General features: G+C 37.8%; 1 protein-coding gene across 1 annotated transcript in view; it reads left to right on the forward strand.

The window, feature by feature from the left end:
• UGDH (UDP-glucose 6-dehydrogenase) overlaps positions 1–10,415 on the forward strand; it is a 29,531-nt gene extending 19,116 nt beyond the window's left edge. The window contains exons 4-12 of the mRNA XM_082390692.1: positions 157–357; positions 469–666; positions 1,133–1,280; positions 3,739–3,833; positions 5,300–5,430; positions 5,921–6,054; positions 6,470–6,561; positions 6,677–6,787; positions 9,082–10,415. Of these exons, the coding sequence (XP_082246818.1) occupies positions 157–357; positions 469–666; positions 1,133–1,280; positions 3,739–3,833; positions 5,300–5,430; positions 5,921–6,054; positions 6,470–6,561; positions 6,677–6,787; positions 9,082–9,192 (1,221 nt within the window). The 3' untranslated portion in view covers positions 9,193–10,415. The remainder of the gene's footprint in view (positions 1–156; positions 358–468; positions 667–1,132; positions 1,281–3,738; positions 3,834–5,299; positions 5,431–5,920; positions 6,055–6,469; positions 6,562–6,676; positions 6,788–9,081) is intronic.
• The last annotated feature ends 1,663 nt before the right edge of the window (positions 10,416–12,078 follow it).

Raw genomic sequence — 12,078 nt, forward strand, 5'->3', positions numbered from 1 at the left:
TCATAAAATATTATTTCCATGGAACTAATAGAGGGTGAAACCAGGGCTCCTAATGATGTTAACTTCCCAGTTGACTAGTCAGTTGATGGTCCAGGGCATATCTTGAAATCAGTGAATATCTCATACTCTGTTCTTAATCCCGTATACTTTCATCAGGTGAACACTCCAACCAAAACCTATGGAATGGGGAAAGGCCGCGCAGCAGATCTGAAGTACATTGAAGCTTGTGCTAGACGCATTGTGCAAAACTCATACGGGTACAAAATTGTGACTGAGAAAAGCACAGTCCCAGTGCGGGCAGCAGAGAGTATTCGTCGAATATTTGATGCAAACACAAAACCCAACTTGAATTTACAGGTATAAAAAAAGGAAGCATTAGAATCTGGCTCTTCTTATGTAAATATCGATGCTTTAAAGTTGTCCATAATTAATTCTAGCTTAAAACTTTCCTTTGTGTTGGGAGTCTAGGTGCTGTCCAACCCTGAGTTCTTGGCAGAAGGAACGGCCATCAAGGACCTGAAGAACCCAGACAGAGTACTGATTGGAGGGGATGAAACCCCAGAGGGTCAGAGAGCTGTGCAGGCACTGTGTGCTGTGTATGAGCACTGGGTTCCCAGAGAAAAGATCCTCACCACTAATACTTGGTCTTCAGAACTTTCCAAACTGGTTGGTACACAGCACTCAACTCTCTATTAAATTTAAAGCCAAGGACTTATTTCTCTTAACCCTGATAAGCTACGCAGGTACTTTCTTAATATTAATAAAAAGATATGCTTTTGAAAATAATATTCTTGTATATTGTGAAATAATATTCACAAGGGGATCAAATATTTGAGTATAAAATATTCTGGAATATGTAAAAGAAAATAGTAATTACATTACTATTAATGTAATTAATTAAAATAGTAATTTAAAAAATCACTCTTTCCCTTCTTTTACCCTTTCTTCATCATCTTTCTTCTCTAATTTAAAACATTTTCCCTTACCAACCCACCCATTGCCTCCGCAAATTGAGCCCATCAGTAACTTTTATATCTCCCTCAGTAATTTGGATCAACTCAATGAAATATAATACGGATATATAAAATTTTTATTTGAGCTCATCGTATTCTTCCTTTTTTTCTCTTTTAAGGCAGCAAATGCTTTTCTAGCCCAGAGAATCAGCAGCATTAACTCTATAAGTGCCCTCTGTGAAGCAACAGGAGCTGATATAGAAGAGGTGGCAACAGCCATTGGAATGGACCAGAGAATTGGAAATAAGTTTCTGAAAGCCAGTGTTGGTAAGTTGAAATTTTTCTGTACATAAAGTAGGTTCATTTAGCTAGGTCTTTAACTTTAAGGAAGGCTTTGCTTAACTTAAATGCCCTTAAAATAATGATTCCATTATACATGTAGGCTTCAGCCTATCAGGGACTTTCTAAGTGAGGCAACTGTTACTTATATTGTTTAATAATTACTGACTGATTGGTAGATAAACATAGTTCAGTGTTTTAGGAGGAATATATTAGTATTTTGTTAGAACATTTAGGTAGAATAAGTTTGGGAGACTACATAGGAAATCATGTAACACCTTATTGAAGCAAATAGGAAAAAATACCTTATCATTTGCTTTTCCTACTAATACAATTATGGAAATGTGACCTTGGTGAACTACAGTCAATCCTCATTATTTGTGGATTCCATATTTGTGAATTAGCCTACTTGATAAAATGTATTTGTAACCCAACATCAATACTCATGTGGTCATTTGCAGACATGAACAGAGCAGCAAAAAATTTGAGTCACCCGACACATATATTCCCAGCTGAAGTTGAATAAGGCAATACTCATACCTTCTTGTTTTAGCTCTCGTACTGCAAATATGTGCTCTTTTTGTGGTCTATTTAGTGCTGCATTTTTGTGCTTTTTTCCCTGTGATTTCACTGTTTAAAATGGCCCCCAAGCATATTGCTGAAGTTTTGTCTAGTGTTCCAAAGCATCAGCATGCTATGATGTGCCTTACAGAGAAAATACATGTGGTTTGATAAGCTTCATTCATTCAGGCATGAGTTATAGTGCTATTATTGGCTGTGAGTTCAATGTTAATGAATCAACAATATTTTTAAATAAGGTGTCTTTAAACAGAAATACACATAAAACAAGATTATGTTGATCAGTTGGCAAAAATGTGACCAGAAGCTCACAGGAACCTAATGCTGTATTTCGCCTAGGAGCAAGTGCTTCAGTATTTGCTAATTCAGCGTTTGTGGCAAATCTGTAGAACATAATTACTGAGTTTAACAAGAACTGACAATATTTTTTTTGCATATAAGTTAATAAGATTGATGTAAAGGTAAATAGAGTCTTTTACAGATTGGGCCATAGACAGCCTTTCCTGTATTTCTGGGGCTTTATGCCATTTCTCAGTACTGATTTCCCTGGCCTTTTCTATCTTTTTGATGTTTTCTCCTAGTGGCCATTTAATAAAAATAGCTCCTATTTACTGAAGGCATATTATGCACCAAGTTCTGAACTTGATATATCTTAATTATTAATCCTTATAACCGGGACTTCCCTGGTGGTGCAGTGGTTAAGAATCCACCTGCCTTTGTTATACAGCAGAAACTAACACAACATTGTAAAGCAATTATACTCCAATAAAGATGTTTGAAAAAAAAAAAAAAAAGAATCCGCCTGCCAGTGCAGGGGACATGAGTTCGATCCCTGGTCCAGGAAGATCCCACACACCATGGAGCAGCTAAGCCTGTGAGCCACAACTACTGAAGCCTACACGCGCTAGTGCCTGCGCGCCAGGACTACTGAGCCTGCGCCCTCTAGGGCCTGCATGCCGCAACTACTGAACCCGCATGCCGCAACTACTGAAGCCCGCGCGCCTGAGCGCTGTGCTCAGCAACAAGAGAAGCCACCGCAATAAGAAGCCCGCGCACCGCAACGAAGAGTAGCCCCTGCTTGCCGCAACTAGGGAAAGCCTGCGCGCAGCAACGAAGACCCAACACAGCCAAAAATAATTAAAAAAAAAAAAAAAAATCCTGATAACCTTTTACAAAGGTGTTGGTATTTCTAGAGATGATTAAGGATCGGGGGAATTTTTGTAACTTGCTCAAAGTCATAAAACTAATGAGTAGCTAGGTGTTTCTGACTCCAAAGCCCACGCCAACCCTCATTGTATACTGCATTGCACTAGAACAGGGGTGGGCAAACTACAGCCCCCAGGCCAAAATGCGGCCCACAGCTTGTTTTTGTAAATAAGTTTTATTGGAAAATAACTATGCCCATTTGATTACATATTGTCTATGAGTGCTTTTGAGCTACAAAGGCAGAGTTGAATAGTTGTGCCAGAGACTGTATGGCCCACAAATGCTAAAATATTTTTTACCTGGCCTGTAAAAGTTTGCCAGCTCTATGTTAGAGTTAGAGATGCAGGGCAGTGATACCAGCTGAATGAGGGGAAAAAATAGAAAATATAGCCACAACAAAACTTAAGCTAGAAAGTGATTTATAATTATTTGTAATTATTTAAGATTATTTATAATTATTAGGAAATTATTTATAGAGTTGATTAGTTGCTTGCAAATTTCACACAAGTTATAAACCCATTAATTTTCGAACATTCAAATTTTATTATTAAAAATCCAAGCATAAGCCCTCTGATTAGTATGACAAAGAAAGTTGTAATATGATTTAGTTGTTTGGTTCCTGAATGAAAATATTATCTTTTTTTTTTCTTTCTTTCTTCAGGTTTTGGTGGGAGTTGCTTTCAAAAGGATGTTCTGAATTTGGTTTATCTCTGTGAGGCTCTAAATTTGCCCGAAGTAGCTCGTTATTGGCAGCAGGTATTAATCTTTATAGTCAACAGGTTATGATTAACTTCTAATTAAAACATGTCACCCTTTTCTGTCAAATGTTTTTGATAGGATTAACTTTTCCCAGGAACTCAGTTATTATTATATTCAGTTTGTTCATTTTAGGTTTATTTGTTGGGCTTCTGTGTTTATAATTTGTCTTTTTTGGTAATCATCTATGATGGAAGTTTATGATAAACCAGTATTCCTTCTAATTTTAATAACTAAATTTGCTCCCTGAGTAAAGCAAGAAATATTACTTTTAATTATAATTCTTCTCTATCTTGAAAGGCGTAAGATAAAAGTAAAGGCAAAAGAACCTCTATTGTCATGCTTCCAAGTGGTTTGCATATGTTGATATTTGTTTTGTCCCTTTGAGATTCACAGAGCTAAAATTAGAGACCCTTCTCAAACTGGAAATAGAGTTAACATTTATTGCATGCTTACTCTGTGCCAGGCACTCTTTTAAGCACTGTACATGTAGTATCTTAGTCCTCATCGTTAATATTATCCCCCCATATATAGATGAGGAAGCTGAGGCTTAGCAATGTTAAGTAATTTGTTCAAGATACCAGCCAGTGTATGTACCTTTCCCAAATATTTTTTCCCCAAGTTTACAGCTTTTCAGATTTCAGCAGCCAGTAGGAATGGAAGGAAATTAACATTTTTAGGGAAATGTACACTTTTAGGTTCATTTCACTCAATCCAGTATGATGGCTTTATCTTACTGTCCATTGTGGGGAAAATGCAGATAAAGGCTTGATTTTCCAAAACTTTCAGCTCATTTCCCAAGCTCTCAGGCTCTGAGACGGCTTCTAGAAGCTTAGAGCCTTAAAAAAAAGTCTTTCCTTATATCCATATGGTCACAAGTATGATGTCTTGTTTGTAAATTCTTAGGAGAGTAACAGATTAGGTGATCAGAGACTTTTACTCGTAACATTTAGTTAAAAATTTTGCCAGATGTTCGTGCTGTTATGGTTCATCCAGAGGCAGCTATAACTCTGTACATAGTTTGACTGTTCTCTGTCCACTTTCTACTCACACTCAGTTTTGGTGAGGGGTCAGGGGTAAGCATATGAAGGAGTACTTTGGGGTTTAATTGCTTCCACAGGGTTTGGGGAAGTGGGCTATGTGCCTTTTTTAGGTTGGCCTCATGGCTGGACCTCAAATGGGGTTGAAATTTAGCTGTGCTCCCCACCTTAACATCCATCCCAGCCCGATGCATGGAAAATTAAGCCAAATGAAAATGAAAATTTTCAGGCTGGCTATAAGGGGTGGGGGGTGGGTAATTATTTTTTTCAGTCTGTAGATACTAAAGAGGTTGTTAATCTTTGCCTCCTGTTAATTTGTAAGGCTTGTATTCATACAAGAGTACTCACCATAAAGCTGTGAGCAGTGTATGGTACAGGCTGCACCTCTTCTAACTGATCCTTGCATAATTGTCCTTGTCATTTCAGGTCATAGACATGAATGACTACCAGAGAAGGAGGTTTGCTTCCCGGATTATAGACAGTCTGTTTAATACAGTGACTGATAAGAAGATAGCTATTTTGGGGTTTGCATTCAAAAAGGACACCGGTGATACGAGGTACCAGTTCTTTGAAATATTTCAACCTTTTTGAGAATGTTAACTCCTCATCTTATCCAGATTTTTTTTTTTTAGGTAAGAAGTGGATTTATTTAGAGAGAAAAACACTCCACAGACAGAGTGTGGGCCATCTCAGAAGGCGAGAAAGGCCTTATCCTGATTTTTTGATAGTGGTTGTGTATGTGAAATACATGTATGTATATAGTATAAAGAATAAAAATAAAGTGGACATCAATATCCTCACAAGAAATAGAATCTCACCTGTATATTAAACCCCTTAGGCATTAGAATATATGCCATTTATGGGACTTCCCTGGCGGTCCAGTGGTTAAGATTCTGTGCTGCCAATGCAGGGGTTGTGGGTTTGATCCCTGGTCGGGGAACTAGGATCCCACCTGCCATGCGGCATGGCCAAAAAAAAAATAATTAAAAAAAAAATTTAGAATATATGCCATTTAAAAGTGCAGCAATACTGATTTTTTTCCTTCAGAGAGTCGTCTAGTATATATATTAGCAAATATTTGATGGATGAAGGCGCACATCTCCATATATATGATCCAAAAGTACCAAGGGAACAAATAGTTGTGGATCTTTCTCATCCAGGAGTTTCAGAGGATGACAAAGGTAAGTAGGCTTTGAGTCTCATGTGTCACTGAGTTTGGGCCCCCAGACTTTGTTCTCTAGAAACCTTTGGTTGTTCAGCATTTATCATTTATATCATTGGTAGGCCCCTCTTTTCAACCTTATTTCTCTAAAATTAAACTCTCAGACATTGCTTCATCAACTTTGATTTGAAGTAATCAGCTGTGGGTTAGTCTAGTGATTTTTCCAGCATATTCTAAAAAGTCCCGGAGATTCCAAGGAGTGCTTCTGGGGCAAAATTGGGAGTACTCCAGGCCCCCACCATTACCCCTACTCACACTTTAACCAGACCATTCCACTTCTGTCAGACCCTCAACTCCTCCAGCAGTCTTAGTGTTAAAATGCATAATTTCAAATCACTCCTTTCTTATTCCAACTTTCTGTTGGGTTGTTATAGTGGCCCGGCTCGTGACCATTTCCAAGGACCCCTATGAAGCATGTGATGGTGCCCATGCTGTTGTGATTTGCACTGAATGGGACATGTTTAAGGTGAGGTGACAGTAGTGAGATTAAGGAAAATTTTAGAGGTGTTCTAGTACCATTTGGGGTTGAGTATGTGTTCCCCATATATGCTCTACTTGTTTCTTTGGTTCTGTCTTTACAGGAACTGGACTATGAACGCATTCATAAAAAAATGCTGAAGCCAGCCTTTATCTTTGATGGACGACGTGTCCTGGATGGGCTCCACAATGAACTACAAACCATTGGCTTCCAGGTAAGCATGATCCTGGATTGGTTTTGTTTCATTTGTTTGGTCATTTCCTTTTTAAAGGCTTTGAGTTTTAGAATTTTAATATTTTTTCATTTAGCAATAGCATAACTCTGGGGCAACATGTCAGTCAATTCTCTGGGAAGTTCTGTGGTATTTGTGAAGTACTCCACTCCCTCCTTAAAATTGTGATCTAAAGGTCATTCAGTGTTGGTCTTTCTTACATAATATCAGTTGCCTATCATATGGGGCCAAGATATGCCTTGCCTTACCTCATATAAACATCAAGTAAGAAAATATACACATAAAAAAAATTTTTTTTTTCCTGGAGCCTCCAAAGCTACTCTGCTGCACTGTCTGCATCACACTGACCCGCTCTGAGGCCAGGTCACTTATTCCTATATGAATGTTTTGAAAACTGCAGTATGCAATATAGTTGTCACATGTTGGTATGGGATCCTATGCCTCTGGGTGCTCAGCACTGTGCTGGTGCTGTGAGAGGTCTGAATGAAAAGTATGGGAGCTGCAGTGGTGCTGGCCCTCTTTTAGTTCAGAGTTTGTCAGTTAATTATGGAACTGACAGAGAGAGCTGTCAGAGAGCTGACACAAACCTGCACAGTACATTTTATGTTGCATCCATTTCAATTCTACCAGGGGCCCCAAAAGTATTAATAAGAGGGAGCTACTTTCCATTTCCTCAGAGCAGAAATGGAGTGGGAGGCTTGGGGGGAGGTTGGGAGGATAAAGAAATCTGCCGGGAGATTGCTGTCAGCATAGTCCCGAAGCAGGGCAGAGTGCAGCAGTGCTTAGAGCTGGCTGTGTGCGTCTGCTCAGCACCAGCTGTCTTGGAGAGGTACTGATGAGGCTTCATCCACTGTTCAAAATATCTCATCTGGTTCTCTTAACCTGTCACTGACTTGTTGAAGATCCTTCTTATTTAGAATTCAGTGCCCATTTCTCATTCATGAGAGATTAACTTGCAAGAAAAATCAGATGACATCCTTGTCTGTTCACACTCCATCAGAGACCCTGGGGACCCTTTTTTTTTTTTTTTAAATAAATTTATTTATTTATGGCTGCATTGGGTCTTCGTTGCTGCACGTGGGCTTTCTCTAGTTGCGGCGAGCGGGGGCTACTCTTCGTTGTGGTGTGCGGGCTTCTCCTTGCGGTGGCTTCTCTTGTTGCAGAGCACGGGCTCTAGGCATGCGGGCTTCAGTAGTTGTGGCACGCGGGCTCAGTAGCTGTGGCGCATGGGCTTAGTTGCTCCACGGCATGTGGGATCTTCCTGGACCAGGGATCGAACCCGTGTTCCCTACATTGGCAGGCGGATTCTAAACCACTCTGCCACCAGGGAAGTCCCCCTGGGGACCCTTTTATCCTACCCCACCTTAGTGAGTAATGTGACTGTTTTTCACAGTCATGACTTAAACTCAGCAATGTTATTTTTTAAAGATTATTCGCAGGCACAGACACATTTTCTCTCATTCCTGTTTTACTCATCTAAAGGAGAAGATATGTAGAGGTGTATATATTTAAAATGAGTTTGAGTTCTTATAAAATTAACTTTTCCAAGTAAGGATTAAAAAAACAATTAGACTGGAATTACTAAATAAAGGGAATTTATAAGCCACTATATAAGACAATTGATGAATATAAAGCAGAAGCCCTTTGTGGTATGAGTCAGCATTAAATATTAATTTTTAATTAAAAAGACATTTATGAAGATTGTTTAGTATATTTATCTGTGCTGTGTAGAGAGGAGATAAACTTATGACTATTAAAGAAGCAGTGTCTTTAAAGATAAGATTGATTATTTTGGATAGAGGGGATTCCAGCTGGAGCCTTTCAGGCTCTGAAACCTGAACTTCTAAAAAGCTATGCTGTTATAGCTTATGCAGGCTTTTTAGAATGAGGGAAACAGACATTAGAATAGAGTTTGAAAGAATGTGAATTAACTGGAATCCGGTCTGTTTATTGCTTTCACATGTGCTACTGAAACAATCGTGGCAGGTGGTTCCCTGTTCTGTTTGAGGGGGTCTGGTGTCGAGAATGACAGGAGTCAGTGTGCCCTGCTATGAATATGAAAAGGGGAGTGCAGACTGACTCTAGAAACATAAACAGTGTGGAAAGAACCAAAGATCTTTCATAGCAGCCCAGATGACTTGAGAAACTTTTTCTGCCTTTAAAAAGAAAAAAAGCATCTAGGTTTTAGCCCTTATTATACTACATTACAGAGTTTTTACATTTAGGTATTGTAATTGTTAATAATTTTCTTTCTAAAATCTTTTTTTCCCCTCTAGATTGAAACAATTGGCAAAAAGGTGTCTTCAAAGAGAATTCCATATGCTCCTTCTGGTGAAATTCCAAAGTTTAGTCTTCAGGATCTACCCAACAAGAAACCCAGAGTATAGACATTGCCATTTTTATTTGTAATTTTTTTGGTACTTCAGGATAGCAAATATCTATCTGATACTAAATGGTAAATGAATCAAGTGCTTTTAAGGAAACAAAACTATTTTTTTACTAATCAAATTTATACTAGCTGTATGGGAATTAGCATATCTGGTAATTATGAAACTAGAATATTTTTTACATATTTTTATAATATTGTTACCTCAGTGATTGGATGCATAGCAAATAACTGTGTTGGTTTTAATGGTGTCAATTTTTGTAAAATTAAACTTCAAACACTTTTTACTTTATAAAATGTCTTTAGGCAGCACTTTAACATCACATTGTAATGGGAATGGCACGCCTCAGGTTTTCTGATCATTGGTTTATCTACTTGTCATTAAGTATGTATTTTAAACCATGAAATGGCTATGCTAAATACTGGGCTAAACCTGTTAACCTTTCCAAAAGTGTCATGGAAGTTTAGAGGTTTCTGGATTAATTGGGTAAGATGTTTTCCATGCCATTTCTTGTCTCTCTGAACTGAGGAGGATGCAATGGACAGAATGTGGCCTTTGAGCTTTTTTTTTCCTATGCTTCCGTGTTAGAAGTAACCCTACAAGTATGGTTTGGTTATTGTTCTTTTGCTCCTTTTGTTTTAATGAGCTGTGTTGTTGGTTTTCTAGTCCAAAAAGATCATCACTGCCCATTTCCAATCAATCCAAATAAGACTAAAAGGCAATTATTTTTTTAGCATGAAGAGAAAATCAGTGTAGTGAAATGAAAATCTATTTCACTCCACTTCTTGTTTTTCCTCACTGATCACTATGTTTTTTTAGTCCACTATTTGTTACTTTTACTTTGCATTTTCTTCCTGTAACTCATTGCAATTTCTCCCTTTTTCTTTAAGTAATAAAACCAATATAATCTCATATATAAACTTATAGAAGTAGATTTTACAAGTTATGTATAGCATAATCCTAAAATAAGGAATTTTGTGTCTTCAACTACGTTTTTTCTTATGTCTCTTTGACTTATATTTGATTTTCTCTTGTGTTTATCATTACTGAAATATGTCAGATGTCCATTTGATGCTTGTGCTCTGCTGAGAGTGTACAAATTGAGTTAAACAGATACAAGTCTCATCCTTTAGGAATTTAGCGGTTCAATAAGAATACAGAGACAGATGGGGACAGAGACACCTATCCAGATATCAAATACATAAATAAAATATTCTGCATAAGCCACTGTGTGGGTTATTTTTTGTCTAGTGCAAGTAACTAATAAGTCATGACAGTATGACATTAGACAGGAAAACAACACTCCTTACTTTTTTGAGAAAGGGGAATTATATTGTTCTTTCAAATGATGCAAGAAAGCGAGGGAATTTAGCAAATAGACCAGGTATCGGCAAACTAAATCCCATTGGCCAAATCTGGCCAGCCACCTGTGAGCTAAGAATGTCTTTTACATTTTTACATGATTGATTACATCTTAAATGGTTATATAAATTGCTATCTGGTCCTTTAAGAAAAAGTTTGCAGACCAGAGTGAAAGAAACAAAACACCAAAAAGAGATAAATGCCAGAGTATTTGAACATACGATGATCCCTTGCTCATAAGACTTTGAAGTGAAGATGAGCTTATTAATTAGAATTTGCTTTACATTTCTGCTTGAAAATATTCTTGTATTGTGCTTAATAATCTTATATTCTAGTAAAGGGATTATAACCCGAAGATGTCTTGCTAAAACAGATAGATAGAATTAGGCACTGGTTTTAAGTTGCAGGATGCTTCAATGCCTAGGATTGATAAGTAAATTGATAAGTAAACATGTAAAATATAGGTACTGATTAGAAGGTAGGAGAACTGGTAAGTGGAAGAAAATACAAAAGACAGTTCATAGAACCATGTAAACTGGCTGTTTGTAATGGGGAAAAATCCCCCAGTGACTGGGCAGGTAACTTACAGCTATTTGAGGCCTTTGTGTGAAAAGTTGGAAGAAGATGGTTAGCCATGTTCTCCCCTATTAAGAAAATTAAAGACCATGTGTATTTTAAAAACTGATACAAGATTTCTATTTTTAGGTGAGTTCCCTGGTGGCCTAGTGGTTAGGATTCCAGGATTTTGCTGCCATGGCCCAGGTTCAATCCCTGGTTGGGGAACTGAGAGCCCACAAGCTGCACAGGTGTGGTTAAAAAAAAAAAAAAAAAGATTTCTATTTTTATTAGCTAGTACTTTATGTGAGATTATTAACTAGTAATTAAAATTGAAAATAATACATGGACATTTTTAAAAATTCAAATAGATACAAAAGAATATATAAAAAAGTAAAATCTCTCTCCCACAATATGTTCTCCAGAAATCATGTGTTATTCCACTTAAGACTTCCAGCTTTAAGTCCTGACTGCATTACTTTCTGCATTATTTTCCTCATCCGTAGAGATAATTCATCTCTAACTCAGAGCTGTTATGCGGATTACATGAAATCACTGTCTACACAGAGATCTTACTGGCAGTGGCCGGCAGGCGATGGGCACTCCTGTTAGGCCCACTGACCCAGAACCACGTGTAGGCTCTGGAATCACTAAGAGTACAGTAATTAACACAGCCTTACAGGGCAGGCACTACACTGAGCCCTTTAGATGCATTTTCTCATCTATTCCTCATGTAAGGCCTTTGAGATAAGTTCCATCCCATTTTCAGATGGAGGACAGAAGGCTAAAAAGATTAAGTAACTTGCTCACAGTCACAACCATTTGAATAGGAGCTTTTCTTACTTGAAGTTGAAAGCATCCTAATTTCAGAGGTATTATTATTAAGAGTGGGCACCTGTGACCTTAAGCAGAATGATGGGATAGCATCCCAAGGGAAGAGACATGATGGATAGGGCAAAACAGCATGAG

This window comes from Balaenoptera borealis (genome assembly GCF_965194805.1).
Source record: "Balaenoptera borealis genome assembly, chromosome: 4".
NCBI classification, from domain to species: Eukaryota; Metazoa; Chordata; class Mammalia; order Artiodactyla; family Balaenopteridae; genus Balaenoptera; species Balaenoptera borealis.